Source organism: Poecilia mexicana, unplaced genomic scaffold (genome assembly GCF_051168715.1).
Source record: "Poecilia mexicana isolate PSO_F unplaced genomic scaffold, ASM5116871v1 scaffold_4, whole genome shotgun sequence".
Classification (NCBI taxonomy): domain Eukaryota; kingdom Metazoa; phylum Chordata; class Actinopteri; order Cyprinodontiformes; family Poeciliidae; genus Poecilia; species Poecilia mexicana.
The window spans coordinates 17,919,337-17,943,955 of record NW_028263373.1 but is presented as its reverse complement, the minus strand read 5'-3'; the positions used below and the strand labels follow the sequence as shown (position 1 = coordinate 17,943,955).

The window sequence follows — 24,619 nt, the reverse complement described above, 5'->3', positions numbered from 1 at the left end:
GAAGATATGCAGTGATTAAATTTTCATCAAGTTTGTCCCTTTCCACACAATGTCTGCAAACGATTTCCAGCTTAATTTCCAGCTATTTTTAAGCATTCCTTTCAGCAGGTTAACACATTTTCTGAGGACTGATAAAATAATTATTACCTGCTGCTCTGAAAAAAAAAATGTGCTGGAGCCAGGATTTGAGAAATGTCAGAAACTACAAGAAGCCAAAATGGCTAAATAAATTTTTTCATAAGCATATTTTATGATTTCAGTCACAGTTGTGCAACCAACCAGTTAACCTAATTCACACTAGGTAAATGTTGATATTTTGTGACACTGCTGTGCCATGGCATGTCCATTTCTAAATCAGGTCAACATACAGTAGGAGGTCAAACCGCTAGATTGCCCTGCTCTGAAAAAAAGAGCCACCATTTCAACACATAATACATGCTGCAAATCTGGATATACCAAAGGAGAAATTCTAGAAAACTGATATTAATTTTGTAATAATTCTAACACATAGCAAAACTGTAACATTTCTTAAAGAAAGTACATTAGCATCTTGTTTTGCTTAAATGCATTTTAAGGCTCAAATGCTGAAGTATTCTAAATCATGTGTTCATGCAGCTCCCATAAATATGCAGTATGGGAGCTCTGAAGCGAGAGTGACCTTGAGGGAACACACCCTCTAACCACCCCTCAATCTGCGGTCCCCAGACAAAGGCAGTGGTGCATGGATCAGCGCCAACGACATCCTTTTCACTTCATCAGCAATATTTTGCTCTGCTAAGCAAAAAAACTACCACACACACACACACACACAAATCAAACATTCACTCCACAAGCCTCTAAACTACAGCCCAAGAGCCCGCCAGGAGGTGCAGAGGCAATTAACACTACTGACACTTGTCTATTGTGGCTGTTACTGCAGCATTTTACAGTTTTTCTTCATGTTGGAGCCCACATGCTAGTGTGCAGAACTCCAAAACCAGTCTTTTCTAGGTGCTTTCAGTAATAAAAAGTAATGTTATCAACATGCAGAAATAAAACTTCTTTCAGCTAAGTTTTTTCTTACTCAACATAATTTTTTTTAAACTGCTAGTCAAACCATGCTATTTACCTTTAGGGTTTTATCCTTTAAGGTTTTGATGAATAGAAACGCAGAAAAAGGTGCAAGAATGATGATGAGATCTCCTTATATCTGAACCACCCAGGCCTTGTTTTTCCTTTCCATCTGTTCCCCTGTCTACTACTGACACCCCAGGTGTGAGTGCTGTAGTATAATACCACCCCTAAGCAAGCATGCACTCACACAGATCACCCACTGCCCCACCTATCTTCCCATTGTTTGGCTCTACTACTTCTGACGTTGCCTGGTTTGCAGAACTGCCAGATTTTGCTGTTTGGAGATTTAAGTGTGCAGCTTTTAACCTGACTGATGATTAATGAGATTTCTAGTTGGGTGGGGGTGGTGGCTAATCCACTCTGCAGGGATTGAGATGTCCTACACACAATATAATAATGAGACACAAAAAGGCACTTGTGGTGTGTATTGCTTAAAGCCAATAAAAAAGTCAATGGCAGGTCACTCAGACACACCCTGTGAGTGATATCATTGAGTTCTGCAGGAGACAAGGACATGCACCAACAATTCCTGGGGATTTAATCCCAACAAGAGGTGGGACAGAAGGTTGATTAAAGGATATGGGTCTAGCAGGCAGACAGAGACAATCACACAAATGTGGAAAATCCCACTCTTTCATTTCCTGCCAAGTTTATTGAGCTACTGTCAGTTCAGAGGGGAAAACAGATCTTACAATTTCAGACCGAGTAGAAAGAAAAGCTGGTGTGGCAGCAGTGACTTAAACAGATAAAACAGCATGTCGTTTGTTAGTATCATTAAACTGGCTACCTGTAAAGCTTAGAAAGAAATTTAAAATATTATTGTTGTTTTTAAGACATTAAATGGGGGGCGCCTGTGTATATTATTGAGCTCACTCACTATTTACAGTGAAACACTTAAAGGAAACTGTTTTTTTTTTTTTTTTATTTACCTACATAAATAAAATTACTAGATTTATTCTAATTATCTTTATACCCTTTACCGCACCATATTAACCTACTTGGGGATCTGAACTTAGTATCAGTCAGATGCAGTAGTTTTACATTTTACAGAAAATCGAGGTGTCAAGCCATTTTCCCTTGTGAAATATCCTACTTTCTGTCAAATAGACCCTCACAGTGAAACCACCAGAAAATGGAGGACCAACTAACTGAGATTCATGCAAAGCTTGATGTCCAGTGGTTAAAAGATAGTCAAAAACCAGACATGGTGAACAAAATTTCCATTCTTTCAACCACAGATGGTAATTTAGATGTGTTGTGAATTAATTAAATGCAGAGTGTCTAAAGGGGAGTCATTAAGGCTGACATGATTTACTAAGCCTAGCCCATTACGTAAGGGTAATGGCTAAGTTGTGTATGTAATGAATGGTTTTAGGAGGTTAGGTTTTAAAGGCTAACACATTGTGTTTTATAAAAGCATGGTGGAACTCAAGTGGAATTGTCATGTCTAAAGAAACATATTGTTTAAGCACTCATCCCACGTCCACCGTCTTTTAAGTATTTTACATTTATAGAAATTTGCAATAGACATGTGATTTTACATGAGCAGACATGAGGATACCGATGAAAGTTAAACTGTCTGCCTTCAATTTTAATTTTGATTATGCTGAATGATTAAAGATGTTTGCAAAACTATACAACCCACATGTGCTGATAGATTGAGATTAACTTAAGAGCAACACCATCTTAAGAGTAAATAAACAAGCTGGCGTGAGTATGTGCGCTGGCAGTTAGCTGAACCCCCGTGATTCTCTTCAATATTACTGATCATATCCTTCCCTCACCTTCTTAATTGCTTCACACTCATGCTACCCCTGTCCTGTTTCCAATTTCTTCTGCGTCAACAGCCCCCTCACCTCGCCTCGCCTTAATGTCTCGGCTCAGTCTTTATAATAAGGTCTCCATTAGTGTGACGGGCTGCGGCACACAGCCACTGATGTTGTGTGTGCCTGGAAATCCAGGTCAAGGTTACCGAATTTGACTCGTTCGCTTTGCAGTTCTGCCTTTTATTGCTTCTTTCAGACAGTAACTGTGCTCTGCTGGGACAGCTTTATGTCTGCAAAAATCAGTGTCAGCGAAATGATGCTGCTGGCTGGACTCAGAACACAATCACTCTTCTTTTTTCTTCATTTAAGCTCTGTTGACAGTGACATGCAGGTTTTTTGGAGCAACGCTTTTAATCTGATACATTATAGTTATACACTTATGTTATAACATTAGTTTTAACCTTTGAACCGCCACAGCAATCCTTCACTTGTGTTGTCTCAGTTCAAACACTCAAAGCCCCTGTTTTGCAACACAAATTCTAAGTACAGTGCTCAAAATCCTTGAGCTTTTTGAGGAAGAACATCATTCGCAATCTGATTTAGTTTTACACGTTGACTTTAACATTCTAGAACATGAATAAGCTTCAATCTAAACACTTCCATTGTAGGCCTGGTTGTATGTATAAGGTTAATTTTCATAGGCACGATGTTTTCACAGTGCAATGATTATTTCCAGTCACAAACAATTTTGCATGTTGGTCAAAAGGTTTATTTTTATTTCACCATGGTCAAGAGGGCATGAATTTTTTGGAGGAAGCATAAACGTATTGTAATAAAATACTAAATGTTTTGCTTTTTTTAAATCAAAGTAATGAGAAATACAACTATTCCAACCCGTATATTTATATTGATAGTATTACCTTATAATAAAGTTTGTGTATAATTATGTTCACATTAAATCAGTTGATTGTTTGGAACCTGACATGTTTTTTGGTTAGACAGAAGTTTGTCCTTTCAGTGACCTGTATTCTGTCTCTGCTCAGAGCAACACGCCTGAATCCAAAGACACGTTTAGACGGCAGCAAGCCAAAGCCAGACTCATCCATCAAATCACACACCAGCTTACTGTTTATGCAGCACAAAGGGGAAGAGACTGATAGTCACCACAAGAACAAAAACATGAAGCACACAAGGAAAGTTGCAATAAACCCTCCAACCAACAGAAGGGTGTTATTAAAGGAACAATTAGGTTGTCTGCACTGTGATTTGTTTTCTGACGTTGGGATATTCATGTGCTTCAGAAGCCACAATGGCTATTTGATGAAAAGGATAAAATGTAGGAACAAGAACGTAAATCCTCCAAAATGCAACTGACATAGACATTAGGACCTCAAAGGAAGCAGTGGATAAAGATCAGGATAGCTTATTTGCTGTTCATGCACTTTTAAATCTGGCAAAGATTTGGAAAAAATATTTTAAATAAAATGTAAAACAGAGAACAACAAAAAAACAACACTTTTCTATTTCAAAAAGTACATCAGTCTGACATGGTTGACATATTTGCCAACTATTTTAGCCTGTTTTATTGGCTACGTGTGCGTTATTATTGCTGCAGGAAGAAAAGTAGGGCAGCAAGTGAGTTTAGCAAAAAATGAAAAACAGGAGTTGTTTCTAGGACAGATGCACTCCAGCATCATCGCACGTAGCAAGAAGTTTACACAAATCTACATAAAGATGCTAACTTTATGAATACATTACAGACAGCAAGTCTGTAAGCTGAAGCATTAACAAGGGAAAAGAAAAAAATAAGTGGGTTTTAGTGAGACACATGCAAACCAAAAATTACAAGTGGCAGAAGTAAAGAAAACTCAAAGCCTGAAAACAACACAAAATGAAAAACACAAGGGAATGTCTCACAAAGAAGTGGGACCTAAAATAGGGTAAGAAAAACAACGTAAAAGCAAATAGTATTGAAGAAAAAAGCTAAATAAATGCACACAGCAGCAGTGCAGCCGGTATGGAGTTCTCCAATTTTGTGGTTTGAACAGAGCGTTTTTTTACAAGAGGTTTTTCCACAGCATGACTCACTCCACTGGCGTGCAACCCAACTTATTTTTTTCTTTTATTCAGCCTTTCTCCCTAAACACAGCTATGCCATATGGGTTTCTTCTCCGTGTCACACAACAAATCCACAAAAACAGGCAAAACAAAAAATTTCCTAATAATGTATCAGTGAGTAGAATCAGCTAGGACAATAAGCCAGAAATGATCCCCATCGGAAAAAAAACAACAAGAAGTTTAGAACTGCAGACCTAAACATTATGAAATCTTTAATGATAATTTCAACATGATAATCTTGAACTTTTTGTCTTTTGTTGAAGAAAGATTATGCATGCTGATTTAGGCTGTACCTTGATGGTTGAGGAGGCGTAGAGCATGTCCTCCAGGCTGAAGTGGCAGCAGCTGTTCAGGTTGTCTTTGCAGAAGTCCTGAATGAGCTGCAGGTTGTAGAGACGGTTGGCCAGACTCATATTCTCCTTCAGACAGACATCTATGAGAGCAGACAGATCCATCAGCTGTCAGACAAAATTTGATGACAAGAGAGCTTTCCACTGCACTGGTAGATGAACAATCTTTTTTTTTTTTTCCAGACACAGCTGAGGTAGCTTTTTTTAACTTTTCCTCAAACTTTTGTAAAAGTCTTAAATGTTAAGATAGTGGCTTACTGTTATTTAATAGTGGGTTTAGCTGCCACTTTATGTTTTTTCCCCCGATTCTCTCTAAAATGAATGAATTACCACGTGTTTACAAAGTAAATAGGTTTGTTTACTTGGAATGCATCTTCTGTTTGTGAAAGACAACTGATCGACTCAGTGAACCTACACTATACCGTCTCTTTTCTGACATCATAATCTAAAAACAGCAACTGTTTCCATTTCGTCTCCTTACCATCCAGGGGAAGCAGCTGAGGGCAGTAGAAATGCAGCAGTGCACCCAGAGCCGAGCCGTCTGTGCTGTCCTTAAGCAGGTTGTCCACTGGGGGGATCCAGGGAGCCAGCTGGGTAGAGGCCTGCTCTTTCCGATAGCGAGCCTATTGATATAAACAGCTATAAACCCAAGTGCTTTGCAGAACAGCGTCTTGCTTAGATCTTCAGTAGTTTGCAACTCAGACTTATCCTATTGTTTCTGTTTTTCATTCATTCAATGGGAGGCAAAATTAGGCACAATTAATGGAGCGACCCTCACAACAGCTGGGCTTTCATTAGAGCTTTCAAAGAAATGGCAGATAGTTGAGAGAACAGTGTGAATTTAGAGGATTTACTCAAGAATGAAGGTAATTAAATGACTTTGGAAAGTAACTGATATATGCCAAATACAAGAAACAGTAGCTTTTTAAATGATCTATATTCAAATGTTGTAAAGTGGTTAAATTTATTTTTTTCTAGGTGAAATAAAAAAAACTCATGGGGTTTGTTACTCAAATGACAATAACTAAAATATGGATTTCAAACTACAACAGTAATTCTTCCTAGATGTCTAAAACCTATAAAGTATTTTTTCTTGTCTAATATTTAATCATGGGAGAACTTAAGCAATTCCTCAATGTTGTATAACCTACAGAATATAAGGAAGGATGTAATAAATAGGTATGGCCACAATCGAAAAAAATTAAGTTTTCATGGGTTTCACTAAACTTGTCCCTACATGCAGCAGATACTGAAGCCATTTTAATAAGAATCAGAAGATTTTTATCATCTATCTGATGTGTATAAAATGACAAATAAATGACCTGTTGACAAGACAAATAGAAATTCTACATCCACAACAAACAAATGAGGTAGAGCTGCACAATATATGCAATCCAAATTGTTATTGCAATATTAATGTATTCATATTCATTTGTAATGGCTTGCTTGGCAATATTAAATTTGACCAGTTTCTCTAACCTTCATTATTTTTGATCCCTTTCAGAGCAGTCATAGAATTTAGTGGTATAAAAAGCGAGATCCAAAAGCTCTTACCATGTATTGAGCTTTGAAAAAAGGATTAATTAGGTAAATCTGGTATTAGTAGCTACTAATATTGTGACAATGTTCAACATTAACATTGCAATAGCATGTTTTTCTAATATTGTGTGGCCCTGTGGCAAGGATGAAATAAATCACTATGAACACACAGATGCAAAAGGGGCAGCAGTGATACGTGGACTTACAGGCACAAGCTTCATGTACCACTTGGTTGGAGACTGCAGCAGCGAAGCAGAGGGAAAGGGAACCATAAAGAAATGTTCTCAATCAGATTAGTTAGTAATGCAATTAGTAACTTAAGCAGTAACATAAAAGCATTGACACCAAAGTAAAAAGTGTTGGTTATTGTTTTTGTGTGTATGAAAGACATCCCACTCATCTTAAAAAACTGTATAGCTTAGTTGTAAAATGTTTAAATTGCTTTCGCTGTTTGGCTTTTTATCTTTTCTTTCATGTGGACACACCAACACAACTGTCACATCTTAAAGTTCTGATGTAAGAAATGTGTGGTAAGAACATTTACTGTGATTGGGTCCTGACTTTGTAGTAAATGACATAAACATGCCAAAGTGTACTTTTTGGAAATTAAAATTCATGGGGATGTATTCAAGAAAACTAAGAAAAGAACAGAAGGTTTCCTTCTCCTAAAACCATTTTGATCACATTTGTAATAATTAGAGACTATTTTAGAACCTGTTAGCCATGATGTTGTTATTTACACTCATCTTTGGCAATCACATGCAATTACATAAGCCTTTTTGACCTGAGTTAATGCATTATAATTCAGAGGAGCAAATATCAAATATCAAAGTACAACTTCCCTTTAAGGGCTATGATTAAAATGCCTTGAAATCGGTATTTTAAATTTGACAGTCACTTTTCCATGCCAGTTGAAATAGATTCTCACTAAAATACCAGAGTGTATCTTGACTGTTCAAATGTTCACTGTCAAGTTAATAAAAACCCGTCTCAGGAAAGAGAATCCAAATAACATTTCCACCGCATTCCTGTCAAAATCTGTCAGCTATCCTCTGACGATGTAAGCTGCTTCCAGAAGAGGCTTGTTGCACCTAAAAGCTAATTCCCACACTACCTTGAGGAACCAAAGAGCCAAAATTCACATGTCGATCAAAATGACGAGCATTTCCATAACTTCAAAGAAGGAAAGCTGTGATTTGTGGGGAAAATACAGACACTCTAATGAAATCATCAATATAAATCGAAAAGGCACGAAAAGTAAAAAAAAAAAAAAAAGAGAGAGAGAGAAGCTGTCCTGGATTTTCCCGATTTGATTAGTGTCACAGCGCTCTCCCACACCTGATCTAATCCACTCAACATATTAGTAGTTAATCTCTTTTATCTGTTGGTCAGGATGTCAGAATAGTTTATCATACGATATATGTAAATAGGCAAGAAATAGAATTTATCAGCTTATAAACATGAGGAAAAGAAAAGGTTTAATCCCAATCTGTGCAAATGAGTGGCAGTCAATTGATAAATAACACTAGTTGTAAATACTTTGTTTATTCACAATTCAGCCACAAGAATTAGGATTATGTTCATTTTATTGTCATCAGTATAAAAAAATTATGACAATTTAGTGTTCCTACAGGCATGAAAGTATTTACTCCCTTAAGTTTATTTAAATATTTTCTATCCCAGTGTTGTACAGTTTTTGCTATCACAATTACATTCACTAATAACATCCAATGATATTTCTAACAGATGGTTTCTGTGTCAAACAACTTGAAGTAAATCTAATTCTGGTTTTTCCCTTCAACCCAAAGCCTGAAAGTTTTCTGTGTCCGTGCCATAAAGTCATTGTTGTGGAAACGTGCATCTGTAGACTGAGACAAACTACCAACTCCCTCCAGGGCCAGGAGTCAATTAAGCTGTGCTCTTCAACAGTCCAAAGTAAGGAAACTCTCAGAGGCCGACCTGAAAACCAGCAAAGGCAAATTTGAAAATATTTATTCAGGTGTCTTTATTACCAGATACAGTGGAGTTATGTGAATGGATTTCTTAGCAATGCTAACAAATTTTATTCAAAGGTCAGCGTGCACTTTTCAGATCATTCAGGCTCCAAATACCACAGCCTGCTGCCACAGCTTGACAACAAGAGGAAGACTGTCAGCTTCTAACCTGATGTTAGACTTTTCACTGAATAGAGCTACACCGTGTATCCACCAGTCAAACCCATGAGGGCACATGAAGTCCTTAGAGGAAAAAATAAATCAACCTTCCAAACACTAGTCATGTTGCCACCATCACCCCTACAAATAATTGATGGGATAAAATAAAGTCAGTGTCGCCTCGACTGCGCTAGAAGGGTGTGTGTGTCTCTCACTGTCTGTTTGCGTGACTCATACTAACTGCAGACCTACAGCAGACAGTAGGAGGGTGAGGGTGAGGGACACAAAGCTGCTGGAGGTAGCAAATGTAACATTGCACTTCTTTGAAGGCAACCGGTTTTTAGTAACTCTATTTTCCCTCTCATAATGACAATGAACTTTTCTTCTAAGAAAATGAATAGCAAACCACTGATTATTTAAAGTAAAACTTTTAACTATAGTTCTCTTTGGGTATCAAGGGTTGTTTTGTCTGCTGGACGATCCTTGATATATACTGTGATCAACATAATGAAGAGATTTCAAAATTGTTCCCAATTATGCATCAAAACCCGTGAGCCTTACCGTTATCTAAGCTTGACTAAATAAATTTAAAAAAAAACAACAAAAAAAAACATGCTGTCTTTTGATGTGTTTACAGACAGAAAAAAGTGCGAGATTTCAGTTTTGGGGCACTTAAAGGACATATTTTCCAGTACATTACCTGCTGATCACTGTTTAGAGTTAATCAGTTGGAAACTGCCACCTTTTGATCACTGCCTGATTGATTGGTGCATGACAAAATGATATCATACACAGCATTATAACATCTTTAATCTAAATAGATATGCTAAAAAGTTTGCACTTTACCACATCCCCATTACAATAATAAATTACCTACCTAACATATAAGTTATTATGTAATTGCTGCAATGAGAGTGATTTGATGTTTTGCTAAAGTTTTGGTTGGATGGTACAAATAACATTAGACTTAACAACAATTAGAGTTGTCCAGACAGCCTTAAATCTGTCTGTTACATACATTAGTTCATCTGAATATGTTCAAATGAAGCATTTAGCGAGTTTGTCTATTAAACTAGAGCAAAGTCTGCCATAAGCAAAAGACATAGAAGTCACAACAAGGACGCAACACCAACACACACACAGCATTTAGGGCTAGTAGCTTCGAGGTTCATGAGGACAGTGGAAGGTCAACTCCACAGCTCATGGGCCAAACAAGGGGATTTGTTTTCACCCAAAAGTCAGCATCAGACCAGGCTAAATAGGTAACAATAAGTGACCATGTTTACCATTCAGTTTTTGTAGTACAAAAAACGCTCAGAAGATTCAATGAGGATATGATTTCACTTTCTGGTTCCACTTCACCAGTTAAAGCATGTGTGCCTTGCTGTGTGTTTGTGAAGGATAGCTGAGGCATGCACTGCTGTGTCTGCACACTGACTGGTCAGATCATCGTCAAACACTGTGCAGCCCTGAGAAAAGGAAGTGCAGTTCTCCATCTCTGGAGGTCAAAACAAGGCAGTTGAGCTGCCAGTTTAGCATGAGATGGGCTTTTAACATCTTTAAAATGAAGCAACACCAATGGTGTTATGTCAGAGTGTGTTGTATGGCATAACTTGGGAGAGAGAGATGGAAAAAATAAAAAGAAACTTTTTTTTTTTTCCTTGGGGGCAAAAGAAATGGTGGTAGGACACATGACAACAGTAATAAATAATATAATTTTGTCTCAGTCCCTGAACATGTTTAAGGTCCAGGTGACAGAGAGGAAGTCACAGCAGCATTTCAAAAGTCAATCCTTTCTTTAAAACTGCTGGCAGTGACTATTCAAGGACATGGAAGGGAGACGGACAGACAAGGCATGAAGGATAAACATGAAGGTGAGTCCATGAGTGACATCATTCACCTCCTCTTCCTCCCTCTGACATGTTGTTTGGAACTCTCCTCCTCACTGCTGCATAATAATAAATGCATCACAGATGCTAAAACAAAGTGGAGCCATAAAAATACTAGGTACATCCACTCCCGCTTCAGTAGCAAACTATGATCCATTTTTATTGCTACTGGATAATAAATTGCTGTGATAAAGATGCCATAAAATCAGACACCGGCTGTGTGTATTACTGGAAGAGTCAAAATCTTACAAACAGCTGCACTATGGAGAAACTTGAGTCCTATTTTACAGAGGAGTACGTTTGCATCACTCATCGGTCATGAAAATAATAATAATAATAATAATAATAATAATAAAACTGTCAGAGTTCTTGCATGCAATATAATCTGAACTTAAATTTTATCATATGTTGTGGTATTTACTGCAATAAGGATGTAAATGAATATGAAAGAAGCTGTTACTATACCTAAATTGTCTATTTCCATCACATAGTTTCAGTTATCCAAATGATGCGGACCTTAAAAAATACTATAATTATAGCTGTTTCAATTGACCAGTCACCTGAATATATATTTAATATAATTGTTTTGCAAATTAGAGAATAGTGCTTTTAAAACAGCATACAGTTGTAATCTGTATGAACATCAAATGCAATACAACTTTTTGTGCACATTTCTGTCAATGCATGTTTTTATCTAAAGAATGAAATGCTCATTGTGATATATGTCGAGCATTAATGAGTTCTTGCAATACTCAGTGGGTAAGAAACTGTTTTGGTAAACAGACTCAAACAGGCAGAATACAGAGACTATTTCAGTTATACATAAAAAATAAAAATAAAAAACATAGGCATCACCTCCGTGTCTTAGAGTATGAAAAATAAGCACTGATTCTGGAGAAAGTTACATAAGCGATCTGTGACTGCGGGCGAATCCTGAACAAGGTTCAACCAAGACTAAATAACTGCTTATCTAATTAGACTGGATAGTCCTGACCCTCTGACAAACATTCAAAAGATGACTGGGTAAACATCAATGCCTTTAATATCTAATCTCTCAGTTTGATATTCATTAAATCAACAGTGAAACAAAAATATCTGACTGAGATTTTTTCTGATGCTGGCTGAGTTTAAACAGCTTCCCACAGCCAAGAAACTTGTCTGAGATACTGTAGTAACACAGAGGTCTGGGAAAAATAAGTGCCAGTCAAAGAGAAATGCTGTGGTAAATCCATTACTCAGAGCCAAGGATTTCACTCAGCTCAATTGAATGTGTCCATCACACTGTGTACAGTATATACAGTGTGTGAAGTGTTACAGCTAGATGACAAAAGTCAAAAGAAAACACCCACCCTAGGACTCCCAGTCTGCTCAGCACTCTGTGTCTCCTTCTTCTTCTGTTCCTGAGCAACGTCTTTCAGATACTCATTTACCTAAAGGGGGAGGAAAAAAAATAATACTCTATTATCAAAGAAAGAAACAACATCTTTGAGAATGTAAAAAGCAGCTCCAAGTAATTAAATAAATTAAACAATGATGGTTTTACATTGGAAAACACAGAGGATTTGATTTTACTTGTTTTAATCCAGTGTGCTATAAACTGCACGCTGTGGAAGTAGTGAGTATTCCAACGGGGAGCCATATGCCTTTCTAGCGGGAGACCATGACCACACCTCCTGTAACCCTTTGTCTGCTCTGAGTGTGTTTGAAGCCCAGATCTGGAAGCCCTCCAGAGCTGCAGCTAGAAGAATGTAAACAGAGTCTGACTGGATTCTGCTCCAGTGCGTCTGCGAGCCATCTGTGCATGCAGCCCTGCAAAAGCAACCATGTTGCAATTTATGTGGATGGGAGAAATATATTAACAGCTGATTTGTTTTAGAAGTAGTGCAGGTTCAAATCTCGTCATGTTATATTTGTTGTAATAGCATAGTGTGAAATACTAGAAGAATGTTTTGTTTTCAAGCTATTAAGTGGCTTTTTGCAAATTCATAGAGGACACTGAGAGGGCTTTTTGTGAGAAACTGATTTTGTTTACCCATTTTATATCATAAATGCCAGATGAGCAGAGTGTTTGCTGAGTTATCCATTTCCACAAGCAACAGTGTGAATGTCATTTGTAGAGATAACTGGTTTAGATTGACATAAGCCCATATCCTGTTTGGTTCAGTTAGAAGTTCCAAATTTATGTTGCCCTTTTGTTTTATCATCTAAAATGAGTCCCTGCGTGTTCCTCAGGCCTGTCTTACAAGTCTAGATAGATAATAAGCTGTGTTCTTTTACAGAGAGGTTTATGCTGTAACAACAGTGCCTTGCAAATGTATTCATACCTCTTAAATCTTTTACAAACACGACCTTCAAAGTTGTTTATTTGAAATTCATGATAGGCTAATATAAAGTAGTGCATAATTGCCAATAGTAATGCAAATAAAACATGGCGTCAAAGTTTTTACAAATAGAGTGACAAACTTACTCCCCCAGAGTTACGATGATACTGCAAACTACTTCTGTGATTAATGTTGTACTTGCTTGTCAGTGCAGATGTTCAGCCACCAACACTATTCATAATGTCCTTCAGCTGAAGGACATTATTTTTTGAGAAAGGCCCTTAAAAAATAGCTGTGTCTATACTGAGATTTAATCATACACAGACGGACTCTGTTTATTGAACTGATGTCTTCTGAAAACAATTGTTTGAACTGAAATTTATTTAGCAGTACCAGACTACAGGGGATAATAAACAATGCAAGTCCTAGTTTACAGAAAGACTTGCAGCAAACTGGAAGGAAAAAGAGAGAGAAAAAAAATCCACAATCATGTATCTTGTGTTGAACTGCCACATAAAATTTCAATATACTGCAGGTTGTTGTTACACACTGATGTGACAAAATGTGAAAGATTTTAAAGGGTGTGAATATTTTCCCAAGGTAAGGTATTTATGTTAAGTTCCGTCAGTCAGTCTAATACAAGTTTTAGTTTTTAATTATAAAAATATGTAGTGAGAAATGTTTTATTTTCTGTTAAACAAACAGTATCCTACATTTTGTATGCATAAGCAGATACAATTCTAGACATTGGAGTTAATATAATTTAAGGGATTAAAGCCTTTAACTGCAACAGAAAAACAATACCAAACCTTGTTAATCCAGGTGGTCACAGCGTCCTCCGTATCATATGGTCTTTCCTCCTCAGAGTCGCCGGATGAATACTGATGAGTGCAAGCCATTACCTTCTCCACATTTACCGTCTCTACTGTGTACGCCATCATCAGAGTGTCGATCATGGCCAAGTGGGCACCCTGGGAGAACAACAGCACAATAGTTAGCAGGTGAAAACTAACAGTTCATGTGCAGTTAAGGGCTGGTCCAGTTTATCCACATTAATGGTGGAGTGTCTTAACTTTTCCAAAGTCTGACTTTTTGTCTTGTGTCATATTAGACTTGTGTAAAATATGGCAGAAGGGCAAACATAATTTAGTAAATAAAGGCATTATTCTTTATTAGTGCATTTGATTATTTGTATCCTAATAAATCAGATACATTAAAACACATAGTGCTATGAAATTGTTATTTGACAACATTTTTTCTGTGCTATTTTAATGTATATGTAATTGAAAATGATTAGTATATTTTTAGCAGCATTTATTTCCAGTAGTTAGCGCCCGGGTGATTCTCACGAACCCAGTCATTTGAATGTCTAAGAAGATTTTAAAGTCATACTCATGAAAATTAAAAATAATTCACTTTTATTTGAACAATCATCATTTCTAATATTTGGCACAGTTAATTGTTAGTTACCAAAATATTTTTTTAAATGTTTTTTAACTAATTTTAGAGTCAGAAATTCATTACCGTAATGCGTCCACAGTAAAAAAAAATGCTTTCACCTCAATTTATCATTGTAATTATTCAAGCTGGTTTATAAAAAAATACTACCAACTTGTGTAAAATAATGTAAACTAGCTCAATATTGTAATATCTAATGATTTCCTATTAAATAATAAAATATATTTTAATAAAAGTGAGTGTCCAGAGGTGCAAAACTCATTACCGTAGCACCTTGTTCGAAGTCCTGTTAAATTTATAGAATTTTTTAAAATTGAGTTATTTTGACCCATAATGTACCACAAAGAAGAGAAGACAAAATATGGCTAAAAAATAAGATTGTTTGACATATTTTGATTATGATAATTGTTATGTTTCTCCTTGCATACGCCTATTCGCACACCACAGCCGATCATTACCGTAATGTGCATTACCTCATGTGCTTAAAAAGTAAATGATTAGATATTTTTCTGTAGAGAAGATATCAGGGAATTTGTATTGTAGGTGAAAAAATTTTAGCTGACTCACCATGGCATGCTACCATTTTAAGCTATCTCATGCGATTGTCACTCATTACCGTAATGCACAACTTTCATTACCGCGTAATTTTAGACCTGTTGCGGTAATGAAAAACAAGATTACGGTGATGAACAGTGTCTTTTTGAAATGAAAACATAGATAAATACATAGTGCATTTAAACTTTAATGCTCCTTCTTATTGTTTTTTTTTACACAATTACAGCAGTTTTTTATTTACTTCCTACTTATGAAAAATGGTTATACTATTTTATGGCAACAAATATTAATTACCTAATGTGAAGGGCAAAAGGAAGTAGTGCTGGATATCAATTAAAATTTCCAAAAATGCTTAGATTCAGAGGGACCCATTTCAACTCATGATCCAATTTGATGGTTTTTCGATTCAGTTAAGGATATTCCGCTATCAAAATTTTACTTGGAAGGTGAATGAGTGAAAGAAGATGTATACTGGGGGCAGTTCTCCTGGACTGGCAGCCCGGGGGGGTGGTCCACCTACAGAGTATGCTCCAACTACAGAGGGTTCTTAGGCCTCCCTGGTAATGTCTATTCTGTGGTTCTGGATTAGTCGAATCTAAGCTTCAGGAAGAGCAGTGTGGGTTTTGTCTTGGTCGTGGAACACTAGACCAGCTCTACACCCTCAGCAGGTCCTGGAGGGTCCGTGGAAGTTCGCCCAATCAATCTACATGCGTATTGTGAACTTGGAAAAGGTGTTCGACCGTGTCCTTCAGGGAGCCCTGTAAGGGCTGACAGTAAGTCGGGCTGGTTTCCGGTGAGAGTTGGACTCCGCCAAGGCTGCCCTTTGTCATCGATTCTGTTCATTACTTTCATGGACAGAATTTCTAAACGCAGCCAAGATGTGGACAGGGTCCGTTTTGGTGGCCTTCGCATCTCTGCTTTTTGCAGATGATGTGGTCCTGTTGGCTTCATCAGGTCATGATCTACAGGTTTAGTTCCCAGTATATCTGTAGTCATGGATGGGAAAATGGAGTGAGAAATTGACAGGTGGATTGGTGCAGCGTCCACAGTGAAGCATATACTGCTTTTCATTGTAAGCAGTAATGGCTTTCCATTATGGTTCAGCAATATGCAACATTTTCTCAGTTGCACTGGTCTGCCCTGGTGAAGAGAGAGCTGAGTCAAAAGACAAAGCTCTCAATTTACTGGCCAATCTACAACCCTTCCCTCATTTATGGGCATGAGATTTGGGTCATCACCAAAAGAACAAGATCACAGCTACAAGAGGCTAAAATGTTTTTTCTCTGAGCTCTCCTGTAGAGACAAGGTGAGGAGCTTGGTCATCTGGGAGGGACTCAGAGTAGAGCCACTGCTCCTCCACATTTAGAGGAGCCAGTTGAGGTGGCTTGGGCATCTGGTGAGGATGCCCGAGCCACCTCAATAAATAAATCACCCTTACATAAGAATAAATGAATAAAAATAAATAAAAAAAACACCCAGTGAAGGACATAGCCTATTATCCAGGTCTGTGTAATATCGATTTTTGCGATATATATCAATATTTTCTTTCCTAGAAAAAAATCGATATAGTAATGCAAGTATTGTAACATCCAACTGTCATCTTGTTCACTCATTGCTTGCTTTGCCGGGAGAGTGATTAGGTCATCAGGCTTAGAGTGATTCCTTCAGATGTTAAGTGTCAAGGTTAAAAAGGTATCAAACTATTCAGAGCAGGTACTTGGTGCACTTTATTTACTTCACAAATGCATGTAAGCTATAGTTTGTACTGTTTCAATTAAAAGAAACATGTTTTCTCACCACTTCTTTGATTCATTTTGTCCAGCTGTCGACTTTAAGTCTGTGTCCATGTCCAACTAGAGCCAGGTGTTGTGTAGTTGGTGCTTTTAATCAGTTTTCAGTTAAATTAATTCAATCCAACTCTAAGTCACAAAATGTCACCAAAATCACTCTGTCCCTCTAAAATCTTTCAGAAAATTGCAAAAGTGTATTGAATTGTATTGTTTGCTGAATAAAATATATATGGTATCATGAGCAGAATATCGTGTATTGTATTGTATCGTGAGATTATTGAATCACTACAGCCCTACTATTCCTGAGGATTGATGAATTCGTCCAATTGCCCAACCTTACATTCCAAGCAATAAGCAGAGATGAAAAAAAGTCAGTTGTGGGTTTGTTTCCATGGCTCAACGTTGGTAAAATGTTTAATTTGCAGATGTATGTTTTGTTACATGCCATTTTATTATTTATGTGTAGTTAAATGTTAGTGTAATTATAAAGTGTTCATTACCGAAACATTCTTATTCATTACCGACATACGTTTTTTCATTACCGCTATGCTCATTTTATGATAATTTATTTAGATTAGATAAAAGAATTACATGAACTTTTTAATTCCTCAATGAAATGGTCAGACTCTTTTATATTATGGTTGTGTTGTTTTTTCAATTTAATGATTTAACACAAAATTAGAACAAAAATAGATTTTAAAAATGTATTCATGTTACGGTAATGAAATAATTGTTTACATTAAAATAATAAATTTTGTTATTAATGACTATTCTTTGTTGGTACCTTCTCCTTTGTGGACACTGAAGTCCATGGTGTCCAAAAAAAGTGGAAAAATGTTTTTGTGGTTTCATATTTCTTCATCAAAATTGTGTTACGGTAATGAATTTATTTCTTCAAAGTCAGACTAAAATGTCTAAAAATACCTTTAAAAATATGCATAGAGGTTATAATTTTACATTGAAAGATAAAATTAGATTCTATTTTATAAAGAAGGTGTGTTTTTGTGTGCATACAATGCATTTTTATTTTTGTTGTAAGTTGTACCATGTTCGTGAGAATTACCCGCCCAAAGAATGAGAAAATCCCATTTTTTGAACAGTGTAATTGGGTGTGATGTCATTCGCAACTCTGACATCTGGGGTAAATCGCACACAGGTGAGTCTCGAACAATCAACATAATATTCTCTTCACTTTACAAGAAATAGGATCTTAAGATAAGTAACTGCAAGCTGTGAGAAATGAAACAGAGAATGAGCAATTAAAAAAACTTAACTGAGTTTGTACACCCGACACACTGATCAGTGTCCTATTTTAACCGTGACCAGATTTTTACCTCAGTAAGATAATGACCACAACATAGTCTGGCGATGAGACTCGTCAGATTCACAGAGAATTAAAAAGCACCGGCCATTTGACAAAATTGAACACCATTAAAATGAAAATAAAATCTCTTTTCTCTAATGAACATCTGATGAACCTTAGCTTAAACCCATTGTTTCCGTTGCCCTGGAAACAAGTGTCTCCATCCCTTTCATCCCCTGTTACGAGACCCAGTTTTCTCGCAGTGACTGTTAGCCTTTGAGAATCCAATTAAAGCATATTTCGGGCAGCAGAGTTCATGTAACATAAGTGTCATCTATTATATGTGGTTGCTCCACTTGTTATCGCAAAATCCCAGGTTTTTATTTGAAAAGTATATTGCTGCATCTATCAGGTTTTTGTTGCATAATGTTTTCAACACCTAATTACTACCTACCTTACTTTTAAAGAAAACTAGACTTGCTCGATGATTTTACAAACCCCTAAAAATATCTGAGATTTTACAGTCTCTCTGTTTCCATAAAATCATGAATACACAATGTTTATTGAACTCAAGTCACATTTTCAATCCAGTAAATGGCAAAAAAACAATGGTCTAAATACATATGCTTTGTAAATCGAAGCATCCAGAATCATAGCAATAGTCACAGTCCTGGTCATGTAGTCTTAGTTGTTCAGCACACTCAGCATTCCTTGTATTTAGCTGTAAACTTACCATTTAGATGAACAACTTGCTCTGCCACTAATTTCTATGAACAAAGTCTTAGAAACCTGAAACAATTAATGCATTATCTTTGAAACGTGATAAAATATTCTGGACAGATATATTCATAAGATTCTCCCTAAATTAAAGAATGAAAATAATCTATCAATCTAATAATGATGGAGAATTTGCAGCTCAGACTAAATTAACTGTGTGAAATCTCATTAGTGTGATGTTTCATTTCCTCTAACTGTAATTTGGCATCAGAGCACCAAAACAACCACATCTAATAACACACTGCCAAACTAGTTCCTACTGGCCCTCATTAAGCCTGTCCAAACAGTGTTAAACATAATCCCAGAGACACGCATACTCAGACAGGCACAAAGATACTATCACTAGTTTTTAAAACTAAATTTTTTTCTACACTTGTGCAACAAGACACTTGATGTAAAGCAACAGTAATTTTAAAAAAGCCAAGAGATCATTGAGAACCCTCAAAGGACTCTTTAGGAGCACATCTGCTAAGTAACATCACAACATTGATTTGGATGTAATCTGGTCTGATAACATAAAATGACAACAGGGGGAGTTAATCTTGTTAAGTAAACCACAGACCCACAGTCTCTAATTATTTTGAATGTTGTCAGGGTAATGTGAGGGAAGATGTGTTACAGTGAAAACACTACTTCAGATTTAGGAGCTCCTCACACTACTCACACTATTGATGTTGATATAGTGATAGTAAATATTGTCTAATGCCTCAGTAATTAAAAAATTACTTGTTCTGTTTTGCATATATAGCTACATTGTTCACAATTTAAACAAGCAAAATGGTAAGAAAGGGTAAAAAAAAAAAATCTCAAAATTTGAAATCCTGAGACTCTGGTTAGTCAGACGGCACTGAAAAATAGGTGCAATCTCTTGTTCATAAAAGTACAACTATAGCAGAGTAACAGTAAAAGTCAATATTATACTTTGAAAATATACTGGTTCATGGATTTTAAGGCTGTTTTGAGATTGATTGATATTCATGTAAGTGGATTAATACTTTTCTCTTTGAGAAGCTTATTTGTTAACTTTATTGTTTACAGAATGGCAACAATTTCTGCTTTTAGTCTGCAGCAGAGCTGCCAACTAGCCAAATTACGACCTAACCCTGTAACAAAGCATCTGTTGTAACAAAACAAATACAAATGTCTATCTAAATTTAGAAAAGGCCTCTCTAATTGGTCTGTGCAACAGTACACAAAAGCTTTGGCATGCATATGCACCAAAAAACATATTTCAGGTTATTTACAGTGCCAGATACAGAACTGTATACCAAATGACAAAGGATCCTGGGAGTATGAATCCACTTCTGATTAAATATAGTAGGATATGTAAAAACCGTAGCAACTGAATGGATGTAGGGAGGATAAAGGGGAAAAAGAATGAAGACCAAAGCTTTATTGCTGTTGTAACAAATCCACCCTGACATTTGTAGTAGAGATTTTTTTCCCCTGTTATATCATGATGGTTTATAACCTTTAGGTTTGCAGTGCACATATGCTTTCTATCAGCAACAATTAGCATCAAACTCCTCCAACTACACATTCTTGCAGCTGCTTTGCTAAATTTCAATAGATCGCTCTAGCTCACGAAGATCAGACGCCTTGACTGGGGCACTATTAAGATTCCAAAAAGATTGCTGCTGTTTGACTTAGTTTTGACAAGATCAAAAATTCTGCCTGATAACTATAAAAATATGTAGTGAGGTATTTGATCACTATAATCATAATAAAATCCCTTTTAAACCATGCAGTCACTAATACGCCAACATACTTTAAAGAATAAAACCCATATTGTTGCTTTTTCAGCCAATTGAATCCATAAATCTTAAGCCGATTCCCCAGGAGGTAAAGAGATGCAGCTTCATGGTCGATATCCTGTTTCCATTGTATTGCCACACAGCATGCTCTCTGAGGAAAAAGGTAAATACCACTCATCTTTAATACTGCATTGAAAAAAAAAAGATGGCTAATCCTTTGTAGAAGGTTGACTTAACATCGCATAAAAGAATTGCAAATGTGAACCACAGAGACCTGCTAAAAAGTGTCTGCAATGTATTTTTCTACACTTGTGCAACAAGACACTTTCTACACTTGTGAAAATCCCACATGTCAAGGCTTTAGTGACTATTTATAGAAAAGAAATTCCACTAAACAAAGTGTTTTGAACTCACACAATACAAAGCAAAATATCCGTTTAAAATTAGTTTGAGCACAAAATAACACTGAAATATGCTGTTTTTAGTCGTACGGTTCTCCTGTGAAAGTTCTAGGCTAAAGCAGAGAAACTGAAGTTGTCTAATTTCAGGTAAGTACTCTGCTGGACATGGAAAACCACTTAGCTGTATCTCTCTTCGGTCTCTTCAGAGGTCAGAAAATGTTCTGAAAATAGAAAATGCTATACTGTGGAAAAAAAGGTTTTAACCTTTTACATGCACTTTGCCTTTTTATGTATGCACTGGCAGGTAAGGAGCATATGGATGAAGTCTTAAAATATGCAAAAAAAGTAAAAAGTCTAGAACCATGAACAAGCTCAGTCAACAAGTAGGTAGGTTTAACTGCATGTTTCTCTTGCTGAAGGAGTAAAATACTCAAGCATAAATGTATTTTCATACATGTATAGTCTTCCTTACACAGATCATCTCAAATTGGTTTTAACTTTCAGATGGATAGATGGTAGGTTGTCTTCAGTAGTCCACCAAAGAACCCGATTAAAAGTGCTCTCACACACAGTTTCACACATGCAGATTTTAACATCTCCAAAATGCCAACTGTGAGGTGTGGCATCGAATGTTTGGAGCAGCATACCTTCCCCCTGAATACAAAAAGAGCCTAGCAATTAGGTGAAAACCTCAAAGCTAACCTTAGATCAGGGTTCCTAGCCAGTGTTGACCCTCAAGTATGTGCTGAAAGAGGCCTCTGGTTTGAAAAAATATTGTATGCAGATAGAAGTAACATAGTGCTTGTGTAATAAACCTCATTTTAATCAAAGTGGCTGTGGAACCTAATGGAGTAGTTCAAATTAAACTTCAAAGTGCTGTATTGCATGCTATTAAAAATCCCTCTCTAGGAGCTTTCTCTGCTGCCTTTCTTTTGTTCGGCATGAATCAGTAAAGGAGGGCAACAGTATTTTCTGCAGCATAATCACCGCTGTTCTGTCAGGAAAAGGGAAAATGCGGTCTTGATTTCATTAGCTTTTTTAAAATGCATCTATCTCAGGTCTAAGACAACCTCACAACAATACAGATCAGAAACCATCTTTATGGTCTCTTCAGAGTCTTTGACAGTAACATTACGACTGATGATGGAGGCACAGAAATCTGACATACAGATTTTCAAGGTGGTGAGGTGAAAAATGTGGCAATAGCACAGAGGCATGATGGCCAGAAAAGCATCAGTAAAGCAAAAGTTAAATAAAGACAAGCACAATTATATGTTGTTTGCTTGATACTGTGAATTGAAGTGAAGTGGGTCTGACCAAGAACATATCAACAGATCATCTGCAAATATTTCCTAAATGTTGCCATGATAAATCATATAACATCTAGCTACACATTTTCTATCTCAAATGCTCATTTAGTGTTTGTTTGCATAGAACAAAGAAAGCTACCAAATCAGACACAGGTAATATTTTAAATAAATATTCATTACTGCTGCATTACAACCCTGTAATCCACAGCTTGCAATAACTGCAGAGGGTGAGATATTAGTCATAAAATCCCTTCTTTAAACTCTAAGGAGATTTAAGAACGCTTAATAGGCTTAAAGTATGGCCACAGTAATCAAAAGGTGAAACATTTTAGTGAAGCAGTTCAAAATCAGAAGTTTAAACAGATTTTTTTTACAACCAATAATTAACTGTGTGCAAGAAATGCTTGTACTACTACTACTGAAAATCAAGAGATTTTAAAATACAGATGGGTATTTCACTGGTATGACTCTATTAAATAAATGAAGCGAATTGTTCCTGCTTTATTAGGGGAGAAATAGCAACGTATTTGTGATCTTTATAAAGCTTTGGATACAATAATATACAAGAGTACATTGTTTCATCAGTGTGACTTGTCTACTTTGATACAAGGTGCAACCCTGACGTAATAGATCAGTCACACATTCATAACACCATCTCCAGATATCCTTTCTGTAGAGCAAAGCTGCCCTGGCAAATCTAGGCAACCAGCTTTCTCATATGGTATGTCGGAAATGCCAAAAAACAAACAAACAAACAAACAAAAAAGATGCACAAGAAAAACAGAGCAGAAGAGAAAGCATTGCCTTTAAAAAATATAAAGGAACACACTGTTTAAGCATTTTCAATTTTTTATCCGAACAAAACAATGCAAGCAATTAAAGAGAAGATCGAAACAATCTGGACGTAAGATCTTGGGAGTGTTTTTTTATGCTCTCATGAACACAGAGATTCAGCTCTCTTGCCAAAAGATATCCTCAGTGTTGATGATCCAGCCATATTTTACTCACAGCCTGGGAGTCATTTATGACATTTTCCAAATATATTTACTATGATTAAGCCAGAATCAGACAGAAATAACTTGACTGGTCATCAGTTAGATCTTTCTGTTTAGCTTCTCACTGTTTGCTAATAGATTATTAAAATCAAGGTATATTAAATTCACTTGTATTTATTTTTCAATCACATAAGAGGGAAGTTTCAGAGTGCTATGCATAAGTCACTACAGGCACCGCTAATGTAACATAGTTGTGTAAAGTCGATGCTCGGCTTGGTCCCCACAAGAGCTTTCCTTAGTTCTGCATATGAATGTGTGTGTAAGGAGGGGTATCATAGTGTGAGATACAGAGTCTTAGAAATGCCATCTGCCTGCTTGGATGAAGCCAACATTTTAGCATTCTCCCTTTCACAGCCTTTCAACACCACTACAGTCCTTACTACACACACACACACACGCACGTACACACACAAACACACACAGCAGACATGTTCAAATGCACGCAGAACATACAAGCTCATCGTGCTGAATACAACATATGCAGGCACTAGCACCCCCACTCTTGCATCCACCACCACACACACATGAAAGAAACCCTCAACCTACGGGAGTGTAACCATGGAAACGAAAGCGCCAGCCCAATAGGGGATGTGTTGGAGGCAGAGAAAAAGGAGGTAAAATAATAGGAGGAAATTAACTCTCCAAATTCATCCAAGCTAAACAGGAGACAGCACATCACTGCATAGCTGAAAAACTAATATTGAGTCCATATATGGTGAGTTAATTACTTACTCAGATGACTCTGTTTTAAATGTGCCATGCTTAGAAACACAAATGAATAAAGCACCTTTGTGTAAGATTCAGATCTGTTACATCACATAGTCGAAAAAAAATGTAACCAACAAGTCTTTCTGAAAACTACTGTTGCTGCTGTTGGTATCCTTAACAGCAACATGTGCTAATTGAACACGACCCTTTTTATCAATAGACTAAAATCAAGCTGGGCAAAACCTACTTTTTTTTATTA

At 36.6% G+C, this 24,619-nt stretch overlaps 1 protein-coding gene across 1 annotated transcript in view; it reads right to left on the bottom strand.

Annotated features, from left to right (window-relative positions):
• camsap2a (calmodulin regulated spectrin-associated protein family, member 2a) overlaps positions 1-24,619 on the bottom strand; it is a 43,643-nt gene that overhangs the window by 11,045 nt on the left and 7,979 nt on the right. The window contains exons 3-7 of the mRNA XM_014967363.2: positions 14,059-14,220; positions 12,278-12,358; positions 7,093-7,125; positions 5,829-5,970; positions 5,291-5,430 (exon numbers count right to left, since the gene is read on the bottom strand). Coding sequence (XP_014822849.2) covers positions 5,291-5,430; positions 5,829-5,970; positions 7,093-7,125; positions 12,278-12,358; positions 14,059-14,220 — 558 coding nt within the window. The remainder of the gene's footprint in view (positions 1-5,290; positions 5,431-5,828; positions 5,971-7,092; positions 7,126-12,277; positions 12,359-14,058; positions 14,221-24,619) is intronic.